At 35.2% G+C, this 18,158-nt stretch overlaps 1 protein-coding gene across 2 annotated transcripts in view; it reads left to right on the top strand.

The window, feature by feature from the left end:
• The window catches only part of Vps16A (vacuolar protein sorting 16), a 432,364-nt gene that overhangs the window by 190,075 nt on the left and 224,131 nt on the right, over window positions 1-18,158 (top strand). The window contains exons 9-11 of one of the 2 annotated variants that reach the window (XM_090412822.1): window positions 5,437-5,511; window positions 8,292-8,386; window positions 13,061-13,134. In XM_090412822.1, coding sequence (XP_090268948.1) covers window positions 5,437-5,511; window positions 8,292-8,386; window positions 13,061-13,134 — 244 coding nt within the window. Of the gene's footprint in view, window positions 1-5,436; window positions 5,512-8,291; window positions 8,387-13,057; window positions 13,135-18,158 lie in introns of both variants that reach the window. The other variant, XM_090412821.1, reaches the window with a different exon arrangement.

Genomic DNA, 18,158 nt, shown 5'->3' with positions numbered 1-18,158 from the left:
GAAAGCCTACTCATTCTGACAGATACCTTCATGCTTCCTCCCATCACTATCCCCCACAAAAATGTGGTATTATTTCCACTTTAGCTCACAGAGCCAAATCATTACTTACAGAAGAAACAGAAATTGAAAATGAATTCTGTTTTCTTAAAAAAACGTTTATTAACAATGGTTTCTCTCCAAAGAAAATTGACAAATTTCTTTCCTCCAGGCACTCAACTACTTCCGAAGATCCCTCTTCCCCAAGAGCCTTCATCTCCTTGCCTTACATCAGCTCTCTTTCACCAAAACTGGCCAAGATTCTCAAGAAATTCAACTTCAAAACGTGCTTCACTACGCTTCCAAAACTTCGTTCATTACTTAGCAAACATAAACAGAAACATCTTCCTACTCAGTTTCCAGGAGTGTACAAGATTTTGTGTGATTGCGGAAAGCCATACTATGGACAGACTGCTAAATCCATCCTTCTTTGTTTGGATGAACACCGTAGAGTTATCTCCTGTAACAGGACTAGAGCTAGCGCTCTCTCTAGCCACATTCTCTTTTCAGCTAACTCAGACGAAGGCCGCCAGCACATTGTAAACTGGACTGAAACTTCTAACATCCATGTGTGCTACGATGAACTCGAAAGAAAGATTGTTGAGTCTAGGGAAATTTCTCTAGATTCCTCTCATATCAACAACAGCCTGAGTTACAATCTCTCTGATGCACACATTGCTTCTGTTCAGTACTGGCACACTCGCAACAGCGCGTAGTATTCGTTTGTTTGGAACTCATCCTTGCATTTTTTTTTTAAACACGCTACTGTCTTTTTATACTTGTTCTGTTAGTACAATTTTAAGTCTCTGTAATTTTTTTATGTACTTCTTTGATTGTGATTCCTGAGGATGTTCATATAATGAAACTAGTAAACTAGTAGTATCTTTTTTAAATATATCTTGTCATCTTTTTATCTCTCGGTAAATTTTTTATATATATATATAAATATCACATCTGGATTGATGTCTAGCTAAGTGTGCAAAAATGTAATGAACGGTTTGCAGAATAAATATTCTTAAATATGATGCCGTTTCTCCCTATACCTATTCCAGTTTTGTAAATATTAATATTCCATCAGCAGAACCTGTAGTATTTAAATAATAAAAAATAATTACAAATTTTTAAGAAGAAACAGAAATTAGGAAACTTACTGATCAATAAAATATTACTTTCATAGTATAAGAATAAAAATATGAAAATGTAATTAAAATCTAAATAAATAATACATAAATACATAAAAAACTATATTTTGTGAAATTTATCTTGCACTACATTTACTTTTCATATATTGGTATCAATGCAATATCATTTCAATTTTCAATAATGCTTTTCAGCAAATTTTTTCTGCAATGAATTTTTCTCTCAAGGAATTTTCCCCCACAATGAATCTTCCCCGTGATGAATTGTCCGTGTCGTGATGAAAGCCTACGAATCAGAAATAGTATAAGGCATCAAAATAGGGATGGGACAAATAGGCTTCTACAATTCCTGTATACTAATGCCAGACGTATTAGGAACAAGAAAGAAGAATTTTTGGCCTTGGTTGGCACTTCCAGGCTACAGGTTATTGGCATTAGTGAAACATGGCTGACAGAAGATGATATAGCTATTGGGATTGAACGTGAGGGGTATGGTTTGTTCAGGAGTGACAGGGAGAATAAAATGGGGGGAGGAGTGTTATTGATGATAGCTGATGAGCTACAGCCAAGGAGAATAGAAGTGGAACTGCAGGATAGAGAAAAGAGCACATTTGAGGCTATTTGGTGTGAGATTGAAACTAGCAGAACAAAATATATAGTTGGGTGCTGCTATAGATAAGGTGATGGAATAGATGGTGGAGATAGTATGCATAAGCAAATAGAAGAAATGAGTGGAAGGAGGGTAATTATTATGGGTGATTTCAACTATAGTAACATTGAGTGGAAGGAGGAGAGGGCACATTTGAAGAAGGAATTGGATTTTATGTGCTATTAAGGGATAATTATCTGCGACAGCATGTAATGGAAAATACTAGGGGTCAGAGAGTGCGTGACCTGGTAATTGCATCTGAGAATTTGGCTGTAACGAATATGACCACTTTGCCACCAATTGGTGAGAGTGATCATAGGTTCTTGACTTAGGAGGGGACTAAAGGTGTGGAATTTACAATTAAGACAGGGTACATGTGGAATTATCGGGCTGGTAAGTATGACAAGCTTAGGAGTTTGATTGGTTCAGTGCCATGGCATGTAAAACTGCAAGGACTAGATGTTGATAGTGCATGGGAGGTGGTTAGGAAGTGTTTGCATGAGGCAATGGCTGACTGTATACCTAGAATCTGAATAATAAATCATGTAGGGGTTAAATGGATGAATAACACCATTAAGCTTGAGCTGCAAAAAAAAAGAAACAACTATGGAGGGAATTTAAGGAGAAAGGTGACCTGCAGGCACATGAATGGTATAAAGCACAGGCCAGAAGGGTAACGAGTGTGGTAAAAAAAAGCAAAAGCGGATTATGAAAGGAAACTAGCTATGCAAACTAAAGAGAATCCCAAACAGTTTTTTCAATATGTTGCAAGTAAAAGGAAAAATGTTCATGGTAGAATGATCTTAAAAAATGCTGAGAGTAGGGAGGTAACCGAATCAGTCGATATTGTGGAATTACTGAGCGAGCACTTTGCAAAAGTATATCATCCAGGTGGTGACATTGAAAAAATGAAGGAACCATTAGTTTATATGGGAATTGTGATGAATGAAGTGGAGGTGAATAGTCTATTACAGAAACTCAATGTCAATACATCTGTGGGATTGGATGGTATACCAGCTCGTGTCGTATGTGAAGTAGCTAAAGAATTGTCAGTATTCTTGACCATTTTGTTTAATTTGAGTCTCGGGTCTGGGTTAGTCCCGAGGCAGGTAGAAAGAGGGGAAAATAGTTCCACTGCATAAAGGAGGTTCCTAGACTGCTGTTGTAAATTATCGACTGATTAGCATATCAGGAATTGTTGTCAAGGTCTTGGAGAAATTAGTTAAGAGAAAAATGCAGGATTGGATAGATGAAAATGGATACTGTATGGGGGACAACATGGTTTTGTGAAAGGTAGATCATGTCTCAGTAACTTGCTCACGTTTTATAACACAGTGACGGCTGAACTGGATAAGGGTAATGGGTTTACAGTGATTCTACTGTACCTTGCTAAGGCCTTTGACAGGATATCACATGGAATTCTAATCATTAAACTGCAGCATATGGGGATGGATATAGGGTTGGTGAGATGGATAGGAGGGTGGTTGATGGAGAGATATCATAGAGTGGTTTATTCAGTAGTAGAGTCCAAAAGACGGCTTGTGACTAGTGGTGTGCTGCAGGGTTCTGTTCTTGGACCACTACTTTCAATTTGTTCATTAACAATATAGCTAAGGATCTGAGAGGATGTGTTTACTTGTTTGCGGATGATGCAAAGTTGGGTAGAGCAATAGTGAGTGCACAGGATGTCAAAATTTTGGAAGATGATTTGGATAGTTTGGAGGACTGGGCTAAGGAAAATGAATGTCGATTTAATGTGGCAAAGTGTAAGGTTATGCATTTTGGGGTGAAAAGATTAGCAGCAGTATATCACATTGGTGGAACTGTACTCCAGGAGATTGATTAGGCCAGGGATTTGGGAGTGTTGGTGTATAGAGAATTGAAGGTTAGGGGGCACATTACAAAAGTGGCTAAATCAGCTCATCAAATCACTTGGTTGCTGAAAAATACTTTAACAAGCAGAGACAAACAAGTTATTGTTACTCTGTATCGAGTCTTGATAAGATCCCATCTAGACTACTGTGCCTAGATATGGGTGCCAGGGTTTCTTCTTGATGGGGAGGAGGTGGAGAGGATCCAGAGACAAGTGACCAAGATGATAGCAGGTCTATGGAATGAACCTTATGAGAACAGGTTGAAAATTTGTGGGTTGCAAAAATTGGTTGATAGGTGGAAAAGGAGTGATATGATTGAGGCATTCAAAATACTGAAAGGTTTCTATAAGATTAATTCAGAAGATATTTTTGAGAATAGGACTGGTGGTGGGAGGACTAGGGGCCATACATGGTAGCTGGGCAAGAATGTGGTTAGCATGGGTGCTAGAGCTAGGTTTTTTACTTGGAGAGTGGTGAATGAGTGGAATAAGCTGCCAATGTCTGTTATGGGTGCTATGACTGTGAATGAGTTCAAGGCAAGGTATGATAGATACTGTGTGAACGAATAATTGTTCTTGACATGATGTTAGAGCCTCCCTCAATGAGTCTGTCGACTAATTGGAGTTGCCTGAAATAATAATAATAATAACCACCAAAAGGTGGTAAAAAAAAAAAATACCATTTTAGCTAATGCATGTATATTCCTAATGGTATTGTTTTTAAGAGTTTTTATTATGATTTTAAATGTTTTACTTTCAACATTTGTTTATAATAACACAGAAGAAATTGTTTGCCCCCTCCCCCCCATAAAAAAAGTGATTCAAGATAGACCAAGTATTTAGAACTGAAAATATGAAAATTATTACTATCAGTAATCCTGGAGTGAACAACTTATTGAGGGAGTAATAAATGTTTATGCATCACTAATAAAATATTTTTCTTGTTTGTTTTTTTCCCATCAGTCCTCTTAGACTGATAAATGTACACACACACACATACATGAGTAATTGTATATGTGTTATAACTCTTAGTCCATTAGTTCAATGGGTGGGCTAAGGAATTTTTATTTATGCTTTTATATTTTTATATATTTTTTGACATAATTCCAAAAACTTGTTCTAGAATACAGACAATTTTTTCAAGCCTTTAGTAAGTGGCACAGTGTGAGCACACCAGGCAGTAAATTGCTTTAGCACTTGTACTTACAATAGGTAAAAATTAGCTATAGCATTAACAAAAGCTTAGAAATTAACGAGGTCCAAAATTGAACATGCAGCTGTGATATATTAGGCATCTGTGGTGCTCCATCCAAGCTGATACAACTAGTGAGATATTTTCATGACTGGTGAGTTAGCGAAAAATGTTAAAGACTTGCTATAAAGGAGATTTTAGAGATTGTGGCAGGTTCAAAAAAAAAAACCTTTGTCATCTCTAGATGCTGAGAGTTTGTGCAGTTAAGAAGTGAGTTTCAAGTTCATTCTGCAGTTATGTTATTAGTGAGTGAGTGGAATAAGCTGCTAGTAGGAGTTACAAGTGAAAAACATTCACCTCAGTGAATGTGTTCAAGAAGAATGATAGGTATATAGGCATTGTGTGAAATAGAAATAGTCCTTCTTCACAAGCTCTTCCAAAATATAATAATAATCATATTAACATGTTACAGTATTACATTAAAAGTTTATAGACATATAAGGATAATTAAAGTTCATTACATTTTTTGTTTGTTTGTTTTAATTAGGTGTGGAAATAGTGCTGTTGTGGCTCGTTGGCAAAATACTGTGTTGCTAATTGGTTCTGAAAAAGACTATTTGGTGTATCCTTACTATAGAGTTTTGCAACAGAAAATTTATTTAGCTTCCATTTAGATTTTTATTGAGTAGAAAAATATTATTATACGGGTACCTTTATGGACTCTGAGAACTCATCACTGGACATCCAAACTATCCACACAATCTATCGTACTTTTCCTTGAACCCATCAACAAATAAAACACTCACAGCTGACTCTGGCAACCCACTTCACTCATTCACAACTCTCCAAGCAAGAAATCTAGTCCTTACACCCCTACTAACCAGACCTTTTATTCAACTTCCAGGGATGATCTCTTGTTCTGATTTCTCTATCCAAGTGCTGAAAGCTTTTCACCAATCATATAAAATTCTTTAAGTAACGTAATGTTTCTATCATTTCCCTTCTATTTTGCATATCTACCAATTTCTGCAGTCAACCCTCAATCTATCTTTGTAGTGACAGGCCACTTCCACAGACCACTCACCATCTTGGTCACTCACCTCTAGATCTTCATCATCCCCAAGAAACCCAGGAGACATTGAGCACAATAATCCAGATGTGAATGTATCAAGGCCTCATAAAGAGGAATAACAACTTCCTTATCTCTACTTGTTAATGTGTTTTTCAAAAGCCAAGTAATCTTATGGGCCACTTTAGCAATTTGTCCTCTAAACTTTAATTCTCTATCTGCCACCACCCCAAAAATCCTAGCTTCATCTATTTCCTGGAATATGTTGCTATCAATGTGATACACAATTTGTAATCTATTTATCCCAAAATGCATAACTTTGCATTTCTCCACATTAAACTGATACCCATTATCTTTTGCCCATGCTGACAACCTATGAATCGTCCTGCAAGCTCTTTACATCATCTTGATTAACTGTTACTGTACCTAATTTTGCATCATCAGCAAACAACTGAGTATTTCCTTTTAGGTTATTTCATATATTATGTATATTATTTAAACTTTTTTTTGCTGTTTAATTTTACAAATTAAACAGTAATGTCCCCAGCACCGAACTTGTGATACACCACTAGTCGCTTGTTTTCGCCTCGATATATCACTCGATATTCGGCCCCTCCATATAACACTTTTTTGATATCTGTCCAGCAGCCTTATCCACTTAACCAGTGTCATACCATCCTCAATTTGTTTTAATATGCATACCAGAGTTCCATATGGCATTCTGTCAGATGCCTTTGCAAAATCCAGCAGAATCATCTTGTAGCCATTTCCTTTATCCAACTCTGCTGTTACTCTATTACAAAACGACAGTAAATTACTAAGACATGACTGACCCTTCACAAAGTTATGGTTGCCCCTCATACAGTATTATATTTTTATCCTCCCATTCTTGAATTCTCTTTTTTGTTATCAATTTACTATATGTTATCATCAGGGCCGGAGCTAGGCTGGATGTTGCCCGCCTGCAAAGCTGAAATGGGTGCCCCCTCCCAAACAAATGGCAATTTATTTATTTATTTTTGTCATAATCATGTGGAAAGAATTTACAAGAATTTTTTGTAAATTTGTAACTTTTTCTAACTGTAAATTTGCAGCAATTATATTGACTTACCTAATTATTATTACTTAATTCGTTTACAAAAATTTAAAGAAAGAATGAAACCTCATACTAACACTTTGAAACGGCAGCCCACCTTGTAGTGGCACTCGCTTGTAATGCAGGCCCTCTTCTGCCGACCCTGGTTATCATTTCCCATGCAGTCATCATCTTTTTTACACAATTCATCAATGCAGTATATTGATGCTGGTTGATTACTAAGCTTCTCATATTCACCCACCTTATGGTTCAACATATAGACTTCTTGATAACAACTTTTTCCTGTTTGACTACCTTCCAAACCAATTCCTCATGCTATATGCTATCAACTGCAGAGGAATAACTCCATCTGCAAACTGTTGGAATTCAGTGAAATAAATTTAAATAATTACAATATTAAGAAACACAGGAATGAGGAGTGTACTTAGATGACTTCCCAAAATCGGGAAAGTTTAAGGCAATTGTATTTGTTGAGGTTTGGATGGTGAATATGAGCTTCACAATTTTCTTTATAATAATCTTTCCAGTAGAAAATAACTTAAGTAGGATTTTAGTTTTGTTCCAATGAATTTTGTGTCTAGTGGATAAGGCATGGCTGTCTAAACCAGACTTATTAGACTCATGAAGTAAAATATGCTCTTGATGTTCTTTTAGATGAGTCTAAGCAGAACAACCTGTCAATAATAAAATGTCATGTCCTTCTTTGGTGGTATAATTGTGATTGTTGTAGTTGGTGGATTGAGTGGTGGAGACAGAGTTATAGAATTGGTGCCCTCCATCGATGAGTCTTTGGACTCCCTGGAGGTATCACGCAATAATAATAATAAAGGCCGCTCTTCAGTTGTATTGACAGTATAGCCAAAAATTCTACAAATAATAAATATTTTCTTAACCTAAGTGTTATTTATTCCCTTACTATCTAATAATTTTATCATTGGTTGTTTTGAACAGTATGCTAGAAATAATCAAAACCAAAATAAATAATGATTTATTTAAGCTTTAAAAATCAGTTACTCTCTTCATTTCTTCCATAAAAAAAGCTTTGATGAAGCCACCAAATATATGTTTGTAAAACTTAGTTGGTGTGATTATTTTTAATTACTGTTCAATTGCTAGTTTAAAAGAAGTTCCCTACTATTTAAAAGTTCAAGATTTGTTTTTTCTTATTGTGGCTGCTATTAAACTGCATATAATTTCGAATGTTAGTATTATATTGTAATTCCTTGACTTACTATAGCTACCCATTTTTTTCTCCTATCTCTTTGGTACAAGAGCTTGATGGAGTAAGGATTATTAGCAACAATTTGCATGAACTGCTACAGAAAGTGCCTGGTAAGTATGGATAAGCATGTGTGAAATGAAGAACTACATTTCTTTCATGATTTCTATTATTTTCAACATCCAGTTAAGCTTTTGTTCACAGTCATTCTGTTTGTATTAAAATCATTCTCAGAAGCACTTGTTGTTCTTATGTACAATATATACACAACATACATTATCACAGGTACTATATATTAAGTATATGACATGTATCATTTACAATAAATATCATTTTAAAATTTCGATAAATTACAACAATACAGTAAACAGAATTATTGTACTGTCCTTATTCTATGAACAAATTTATTTTATATTTCTAATATAGAATAATGCTTTCATAGGTTAATATTTTGGTGAATAGCTTAGACAACTTTATTTTGAACCAATCCATAGTTTTCCAGAGTGAACTGGAGTCCTTCCACATGATTCATTTAATTAGGTAACAAGAAAGTGGGCATTTTTTAATTGAAATACAAATATCAGAATATGTATTTTTGGTGCATTTTATAAAATATGATAATCACGTATTCAGTTTGTTTAGTCCATCCATTGATCTGTATGTGAGCTACTCTGGAACTCTCGCCTATTGGATTTCTTTGAAATTTGTGATTTTGAATTCTTATAAGAAATTTATACTTTTTTTTTTTTCCCCAATTCTAGTGAGAACCATGATTCACAATTGGGTTGACAAGAGTGGTGTTATTTTTGATGGACAGTATGCTAAAGGGAAGTCATGTTTTAGTAAGCTACTTACTTATTACAATAAGTTGGCAGCTGCATTGAATGTAGGAGATGGATACGCAGTAGCATACTTAGCTTTTGAAAAGGCTTTTGATAGGTTGGATATTAAATTAATGCATTGGATTGGATATCGGCTACCAGATAGTTATTAGCAAGTTGCATATAGGGGAGCAATATCCAGAAGAGGAAAGTCACTAGAAGTGTGCCTCAGTTCTTAGGGCCACTGCTGTTTAACCTGTATGTTAATGATATTGGTGAAGATTTAAAGGGGAATATTCAGTTGTTTGCAGATGATGCAAAGTTGGGAAGAACTATGAGGAGTATATCCTTACAAGAAGACTTGAATAGACTGAACTGGTATCTCCACTCCCATGCACTCAATGTTACAAAATGTGAAGTTTTCATCCATGACTTATTTTTTGGTATTAACAACACCAAACAGTTTTATCAAAGAGATGTTTTATTAACTGCTTATATTTCGCTGAATTTCAACTCAGCATCATCAGAGCACAACACACTTGTGCACGTGACAGTGAGTGAGTGAAACAATACAATTGCAATGGACAAAAGATCTAAAGTCCTATTTTTGGCACCCTCTAATGGGGAAAAAAAAAAAAAAAAAAAACAGCTATGCAGGAGTTAATCTTAGGATTACAGTCTCCCATATTTTTGGCAAATTAATGCAACCATATTTGTTAAGGTTGGGAGAATTCTTCAAAGCCATTGCTGACTCAAAAAATAATCTTTCAGATCTGTAACGACTCCTAAATAGCACATTCGTTTTCTTCCACCTAATCCTGTGTGAAGGAGTGTCCAAAGCATGGTCTGCCAGTCCTGACTTGCCATAGTAATAGTAGCGAATGTATTTTTCATGTTCTTCCAGGTGGATATTAACTGATCTTCCTGTTTGTCCATAATAGGCCAAGTCACAGTCACAGGGAATTTCATACACTCCTGGGTGTGCTAAAGGGTGAAGTTTATCCTTAGGCGAGCAGATCAGAGTTGCTAGTTTGACATGAACTTTGAAAGTGGTGTGAAGGCCATGTTTCATCAATACTTTGGCTATCTTTTTTGATGTACCTCTGACATAGGGAATAGAAATGGTCATGTTGTGTTCTTGTGTATTAGGGGAGGGCAGAGTAATGGGACTATGTAGTATTTTATCAATTTTGTCTATAAGTGGTACATTGGTAAATGATACCAATGTACCACTTATAGACACTCTTGATTTAATCAAGTCTAAATTTCCCCCTGATATTTTTGAATTATTTAAATTTACTATGAATGCAGGTTACTTTACATAGGGAGGAAAAATCTACAAACAGATTGATGGTACTGCTTTTGGTTATCCCCTCTCTTCCACGTTAGCAAATTTTTACATGGAACACTTTGAAAACAAAGTACTACTTACCACAGCTAATTACAAGCCACTAGTGTGGTTACGCTATGTGGATGATGTGTTTGCCATCTGGTCCCATGGACAAGACAATTTGGATGCATTTGTCACCTACCTAAACAGCCAACACCCCAAAATCCACTTCACAGTAGAAAAAGAATCGAATAACTGTTTACTGTTTCTTGACACATTAGTTACCCACTTTTCAAAAAATAAGTCATGAATAACCGTCAACACCTAAGGTTATCTGTTAGTGTGAAGTTTTAAATATCTTATATTACTGAAAATCATGATGCTCCTAAAATGTTTACAATATGAATGAAAAGATAAGCTCATTTGAATTTAATAATTTTTAAGAACGTTTGAATTTAATAAGGTTTAAAAAGAAAGATATTAATTAACATAACCTGTGTTTTGAAGGTAAGAATGGTAGGCACCAGGGGAACCCTCCTTTTCAAGTCATCAGAATTCAAGGAAAACCGGACTACCAGTCCGGAACTCAGGGAGGGGAGGGCTCCGTATTATTATTATTACTAGGGGGGGGGGGGGCTCTGACCCCCCAACACATACGGAGCCCTCCCCTCCTCTGAGTTCCGGACTGGTAGTCCGGTTTTCCTTGAATTCTGATGACTTGAAAAGGAGGGTTCCCCTGGTGCCTACAGCCCCCCCCCCCCCGAGTTCCAGACTGGTAGACCGGTTCTCCTTGAATTATGAAGACTCGAAATGGGGTACTGGCACCTGGGACTCCCATCTCCCAAAGTTCCAGACTGGTAGGCCGGTTCTCCTTGAATTTTGAAGACTCGAAAGGGGACCCCCCCCCGAGTTGCGGATTGGTAAGCCAGTTCTCCTTGAATTCTGCTGACCTGACACATTCAGGGTAGCCCCTGAGTTTCAAAACATTTCAAATAACTTGACAAAAAAACGTGACACTAAAACGTTACAAAAAAAGGCCTATCATTTTATATTATAGAGTAGATTATTATTCGGTAACCTCCATAGAGTCGACAGGCTCATCATGGGAGGCCCACTCAACCAGCAACAAGTTATTTACACTACCTGCACTCACAACGCATTCCACTCATAACTCTTCATGTACAAAATCTACTCCTCTCTCCCTTTTTCACCACACATCCCTATACAACTTCTAGGAATGGCCCATCGTTCTTCTTATCCTCAGTTCTTTTGAAATCCAAAGTTTACAAATTCATCTTTTCAGTTTTAATTTTTTCATCATTGGTTTTAAAATTCTTATTTGTCTGTCTTAATGTATTTTCCACTCTTGTCGCTATTGTGTACCCACCACTTTAAATTGCATACCATCTCAACTGCAATCAAATCTTTGTCAAGTTTTCACCATTATCATTCTTACCTTTAAGACACAGGTATGTTAATTAATATCCTTCTTTTTAAACCTTGTTAAATTCAACTGTTTTTAGCTTAGTCATTAAAAAGGGTCTGCACCATAGCCAAAAATAGCTTAACTTTTTCATTCATATCGTAAGGTTTTAAAATTTGGAAAACAAAGATGGGATGTAAAATTTACTCTTGGTGAGGATATATTGTTGGAGGTGGAAGAAATCTTGGGATGATGGTGAATAATGATCTAAAATTTAGATAACAGATTGCCAAAATTTTGAGTAAAACACAACAAATTTTGGCAATGATACAGAGGACTCTGACTCGTAGACGTAAGGGAATTTTGGTTCCATTGTATAAGGCCTTGATTAGGCCACATCTATACTACTGTACACCACAGATTTAGTCACTTCTTTTTCAAAAGGATGAAGAGATATTGGAAAAGGTCCAGAGGTGATTGACTAAGGTAGTGTCTGGTATCTGGAATGCTGAGTATGAAGAAAGTTTGAGAAGATGCAATTTGCAGAGTCAAGTGGATGGAGGAAGAGGATTGATATGATAGAGACATACAAGTTGGTAATTGGTTGTTATAGGATTAACATTGAAGAGGTTTTTTCATAATAATAGTGAGAGATGAGGGAAGAACTAGAGGTTATTCCTGGATGGTGTGATATAAGGGATGGTGTGAGCAAGGGAGTGAGAAGCAGGTTTTTTGCATGGAGAGTTGTGAATGATTGGAATGCATTACCTAAAAGTATGATGGCTGTAGAGAATTTGATTGTATTTAAGGCATGGTATGATGAGCTGTGTGTATGACAAAGGGACCTCCCTGCACTGAGTCCTTGACTGAGGGAGGGGGGAATCTTTCAATAATAATAATAATAGTGTTTTCACTTTAAATAGATTTGTTCTGGTATGCACATTAAACATCAGAATACACTGGTGGTAATAACACATTTTGCTGTACTAATTAACACTAGAAACATTGTAATTGGCCATGTGTATGTGATGCCAAGTTTGCTATTGCTGGATTTTTTAGAATTTTGTCATAGGAGCACAAAACGTATTTATAATAAAAATATTAATTGTGCCCTGCATTCACCTTTTAAATTTAAGGAGTGTTTTCATAATAATTAATATTGTTTTTGATATCAGATGAATTAACATTGTTGCATATGTTATATTTACAGCAGTTGTTGGAGAGATATTCAGAATTGGTTCTGTTAGTCCAGGTGCCTTGCTCTTTGAAGCTTCTAAAGAGTTTCAGGTATCATTTGCATAGCACATTTGGCATTTCTTATGATTATGGTAACTTTGAGCAGACTAGTAATGCTTATGTTCATTATTAGAATATTGCTTATCTGCTGTGTTTGTATTCACAAAAGTAATAATTTGCTTTTCTACTAGCTCTTTTGCATTTTGCAGTATTTTTAAAACCTGAATGTTTTCCTTTAGATCTAATTAATTACAGACTCATCTTATTTGCAAATACCAGTCCTGAGAGGCATTGAGATATATTCTTTCTCTTCTCAATATTAAGTCATATCTATTGCTATTATGGCATTTATTGATAGATCTACTCAAACTAGTCTGATATAATCTCATGTTTCAATGAATTATTAATAGAACTTACTACTAATTTTGATAATTTTAGAAAGACTTAGTTGATAACAATAAGATATCTGGAAAATGTTTTGCAATCTTTTTTCTGAGCATCATCAGAATGAATACATACAGTAATTAGAAAATAAGGTTAAAAAGAGCTACTATGACTCATTGAAACAATAATGATTTCTAAAAGCAAAAGAATTCTGAGTTGTGAGTAGCTTGTAGATATGACACATTAGCAAATTACAGTAATCTACTTTTTTATCTGACCTTAAAAACAACAACCCTTCAATTAACTGACCCTTGCATGTCAGCTGACTTTTGGTACAGCACCGTGTAATTGTTCTTCAATGGCCTGCTCTTTCAATTATCAAAACTGCAAATTGTCTTCCTGATGTGGTCAGATAAACAGTAATTACTGTATGCACTATGCAGTAGTGTGTTGTGTGATATCTCATAGCTAGTTTTTGGCATGTAAAGAACTAATGTACTGCAAGACTAAATGAATGACTTCCAAATAACTTGCAAAATGATACTCTGATTCTTGTTTAGCATGCAAGCATAGCCTTGAAGAGTCTTGGTTATTTCTAAGATAAGACATCAGAAATCAGGACCAATTCATTTCATGGTTTTCTTTTAATTTATTTGATTCTGAACATTGTCACTATAGATTGACCTTCCTGAATCTTGCCTCATCTTCCAATCTGGTTTATGTAAGTTTTACCACCAGGAATAGCAGATTTTCTAGATACTATGATTCTTCTGAAAAGGAATAGTATATTTAGGAAATTGCAAAATGTTTATAAGTTTGTTTCCAAACTTTATAGGTGACACTAATATTGGAGTGAGCCCTAAGTGCAGTAAAGATGCTGAGATCATATATTTGAGGTATTGGGGACTATGATGTATCATAGATGGCTCTTTTGGGCAGCTGTTGAGAACAAATTGGTTGTGGTAAAGGTCATATTTATCGTCATCTTTTCCTGAAAGAGGGATTTCCCATCATATTTAGAAATAGTGTCAGAAGCTTCTGTTAAGGATAGTGAAATGAACTCAAATGAAAATATTGACCTGTATTGAATAGGCTTTCTATAAACATCAGGTGGTTGCTGCTCTGTTTTTCTTGAATGATTAGCTTATATAGTAAGGGCAGTTTGTTGTCCTTTTTTCAATTGTGAATTTTATTTCATGGTGAATACCATTAAAAAAAAAAAAAATCAGGAAATTTCAGATGATTCAAGCAGTTTTACCAAACAAATTCAAAATTCAAATTTTTCAATGTATTAGTTTGGAATTGGTAATAACAGTGGAAACCCCATAGCTAATCCATCTTCTCATTCTCAAAGATTAATAAACAATCTGCCATTCCAGCTGATTTGAATATAACACCATTATTTATTAACCTATCAGAAGAAGATATTTCTTATATAGAAAATTTGTTTAAAGTGGATAGAGTAGGACTTTTTATGCACTGCTCTCTCTTCCTACTTCAAAAGGCAAGACAAATTTTAGAAGTAATACTGCCTGATGATTTGAAATTTCTGGATTTTGTTCATGGTCTCCACCACTAAATAAAATTTGCTATAACTAGAAAGGAACAACAAACTTCCTTTACTTATCTATATTTATCTATACATACCTAGGTTGGCTTAGTGATTATCGTATCCTCTCTCCTACTAACAGGCCACAGTGATGTTTAAATCCTGCCATGAATGTGGATGCTTGTGAATGTCTTTATGTGGAAGATGTAGTTCATCATCTAGTGTGAGATTACTGTCTTGCTTATTGGAGACCTGAAATGGCTTAAAGTTCTATTTCTGGTTTCTAGAGCAGGATCACTGGATTATGTCAATAATAATAAAATAAAATAAAAATAAATAAATAAACTCTTATCTCACCCGCAGTACAAATTTTTTATTAGGTTTGTTATCTTTTGTGAGTAGGAGTTGCATAAAAAAAATTAATTTATTGAAAAAGCTGAAGACAGCATATCACTTGGTGTTTATGGAAGATCAACTCAGTTTAGACCAGGATATAATAAGGATTTCACTAGGTCACACTAGGTGTGACTTCAAAATACATTGCCTCTGTACTACAACATGCATTAGTGCCTCTTATAAAACATTTCAGACACTTCAATGTATTATGGTCTCCTTAATATAGTATTCCTTTCAAGATTTTCATGGTGTCCATAAAATCTACTATTCCTTTGGCAAGGCTTACATCAGTCAGGCTGTAAGATGTTATGAAATGAGAAGACGAACAGTATAGCAGCCTCATCTAGAAATGAAGAAATAAGTAAGGTCTTGCTGTTCATGTTTTCAAAGCAAAAAATGAAACCGATTTTTCCTAATTCCTGATCAGATTTCCTCTACTTACTTCGAGAACTGTAAGGACAAAAGCACCTGCTGGTTAACATTTACCTCCAAACTTATCAAATTTTCTTCTCTTTTATTCTATTTACCGTTGTTCTTTGGAAGAGATTGGTTGAACGAAACAGGAAGAGATGGCAACTTTCAGTAATTCAAAAAAAAAAAAAAAAAGCACATGTAAACAAATTTCTTTCTTCATACCTTTTTACTTATTATACTCAGCACTAATGTGATATAGGTCTTATGGGTCAGATATAAAAAAATAAATAAAACTTGCTGGCCTGGTTGGCTGCTCTCCAACTAATATGGAGAGCAATCATGGTGGGATCTGAATAATTCAGATCCCACCGTGAGCATGAATGTTTGTGATTGTCTGTGAAAATACTAGTGGTGGTGGGCAGTAGATGCCGTTGGTGTAGATCAGGGGTCTCCAAACTATGGTCCGCAGGTCAGATGCAGCCTGCGATATTATTTTATCCAGCCCGCCAATTGGACTAATTTTTCAATAAGAATCCACAAAAAAAAAAAAAAAACACAGGGTGTTGATAGATTTCAAATGCATTAATTAAAATTGTGTTCAAAATATATTCTCGAATAGCAAAAAGTAACCATAATCCAAGTTACGGTCTTTCTGACTGTAAAAGGTCGGTTAAAATGGACTAACGAGAAAAAAAAATTGAATTTTACAAAATTTTACAAGCAAATTTGAAGAAATTTGCTTGTAAATTTATCCCTATTTTTGGGACAACATATCTTTGCGAACAAACTTTTTCCCGAATGAAATATATCAAATCAAAATACAGGGCAAATTTTATTATGATTATTATTATTATGTGACACCTCCAGGGAGTCCAAAGACTCATCAAGGGAGAGTGTGCCAACAGCATCGAACGATTGGTTCCCTTCCAACTACTAACCGCGCTCAAACTAGCTTAACTTTTTGCGAGCCATTTGTAACAGAGGCTCTACCAATCGACCAACCTTTGCTGGCATGAACATTTGAAATTGGTGCTTGTAATTAGCACTTCAAAATTTGAACTTGAGTTTAATAAGATTTTAAAAACACAAACACAGTTACATCATTCACATTAATGGTTTTATTATAATTTGTGATAAATATATGAGAATTTGCTGATAGTATGCGTTGTCATTAATATACGATAATTTAATCTCACATACTCTATAATCAGTTTTTATCTGTTTTCAATAAAACTCATATATCTAGTTCTAGAGTTTTTTCTTATGATGGCCCGCTGAACAGTGCTGAAGTACCCAATGTGGCCCTCATGGCGAAAAGTTCGGAGACCACTGGTGTAGATGATAGTAATTGTGGTTTACTGTAGTTAGTGGATGACGGAGATGGAGAGTTGTAGAGTAGGTGTCCTCGATGAGTCTTTGGACTCCTTGGAGGTGTCACGTAATAATAATAACTCCAAAACATTAAAAGTTGTTTATAACACTACTCTTCTATAGCATTCTTCTCTGATTCTGAGTTCTATCAGGATGAGATATTCTCATCATGCCAACAACTACAACAACAATACATGCTCTGAACTTAAAGATCAAGGTGTATTCTCAACTATAGAATAACATGTATGCCACAGTAAATAACTATTTTATTATGCAAATATTTCGTCTTATATGCCATAAGACATCATCAGTATAACTAATGAACAACAATAGGAATTGAATTTATAAAAACAGTAGTGTGCACGCTTAAATTGGAATCCCTCTACGTATACCGTCACATGTTCATGGATTAAAAACTACTGGGCTGAAATTAAAATTACTTAAATTAAATTAAAATATAAAGGATTGAATACAGTTGAGGATAACAATTTCCCAACATCTCTGAAAGGGAAGCAGAATATCCCAAACTTTTAAATTATATATTTAGTTTAATCCTTTATCCGAGTGTAAGCAAACAAAGTTTGTGCCTGAAATATCTTCAGGACTGAGACAACTCATAGTAAAGGTGGTATAAGTTCTCATCACTTGCCTTAGTATCCCATAATGCAAAGCACATCTCCTTGCAGACATGTATAATGCTATGCATTAAGGGAATTAATTCATAAATCGTTCGCAAGACAGCTGTTACAAACGTAAATCACTTGGGGAACATACCCATTCATTTTAGTGTAAAACAGTAGCAAAGGTTCAGTTACTTTAGATATCTAATCTAGAAGAAAATGTTATGTCTGCTGAGATTAGAATCATACGTGAATAATTTTTCTGACATGATTTCTCTATTCGTAATAATGTAACCAATTTCCAGATTTTTTCCCTCCTGCAGACTTCATGTTATATGCAG

This window comes from Typopeltis vanoorti, chromosome 23 (genome assembly GCF_054136105.1).
Source record: "Typopeltis vanoorti isolate ZY-2024b chromosome 23, IOZ_Tvanoo_1.0, whole genome shotgun sequence".
NCBI lineage: Eukaryota > Metazoa > Arthropoda > Arachnida > Uropygi > Thelyphonidae > Typopeltis > Typopeltis vanoorti.
Note: the sequence above shows the minus strand (reverse complement) of the source record. Positions and strands in the feature narration are given on the sequence as shown.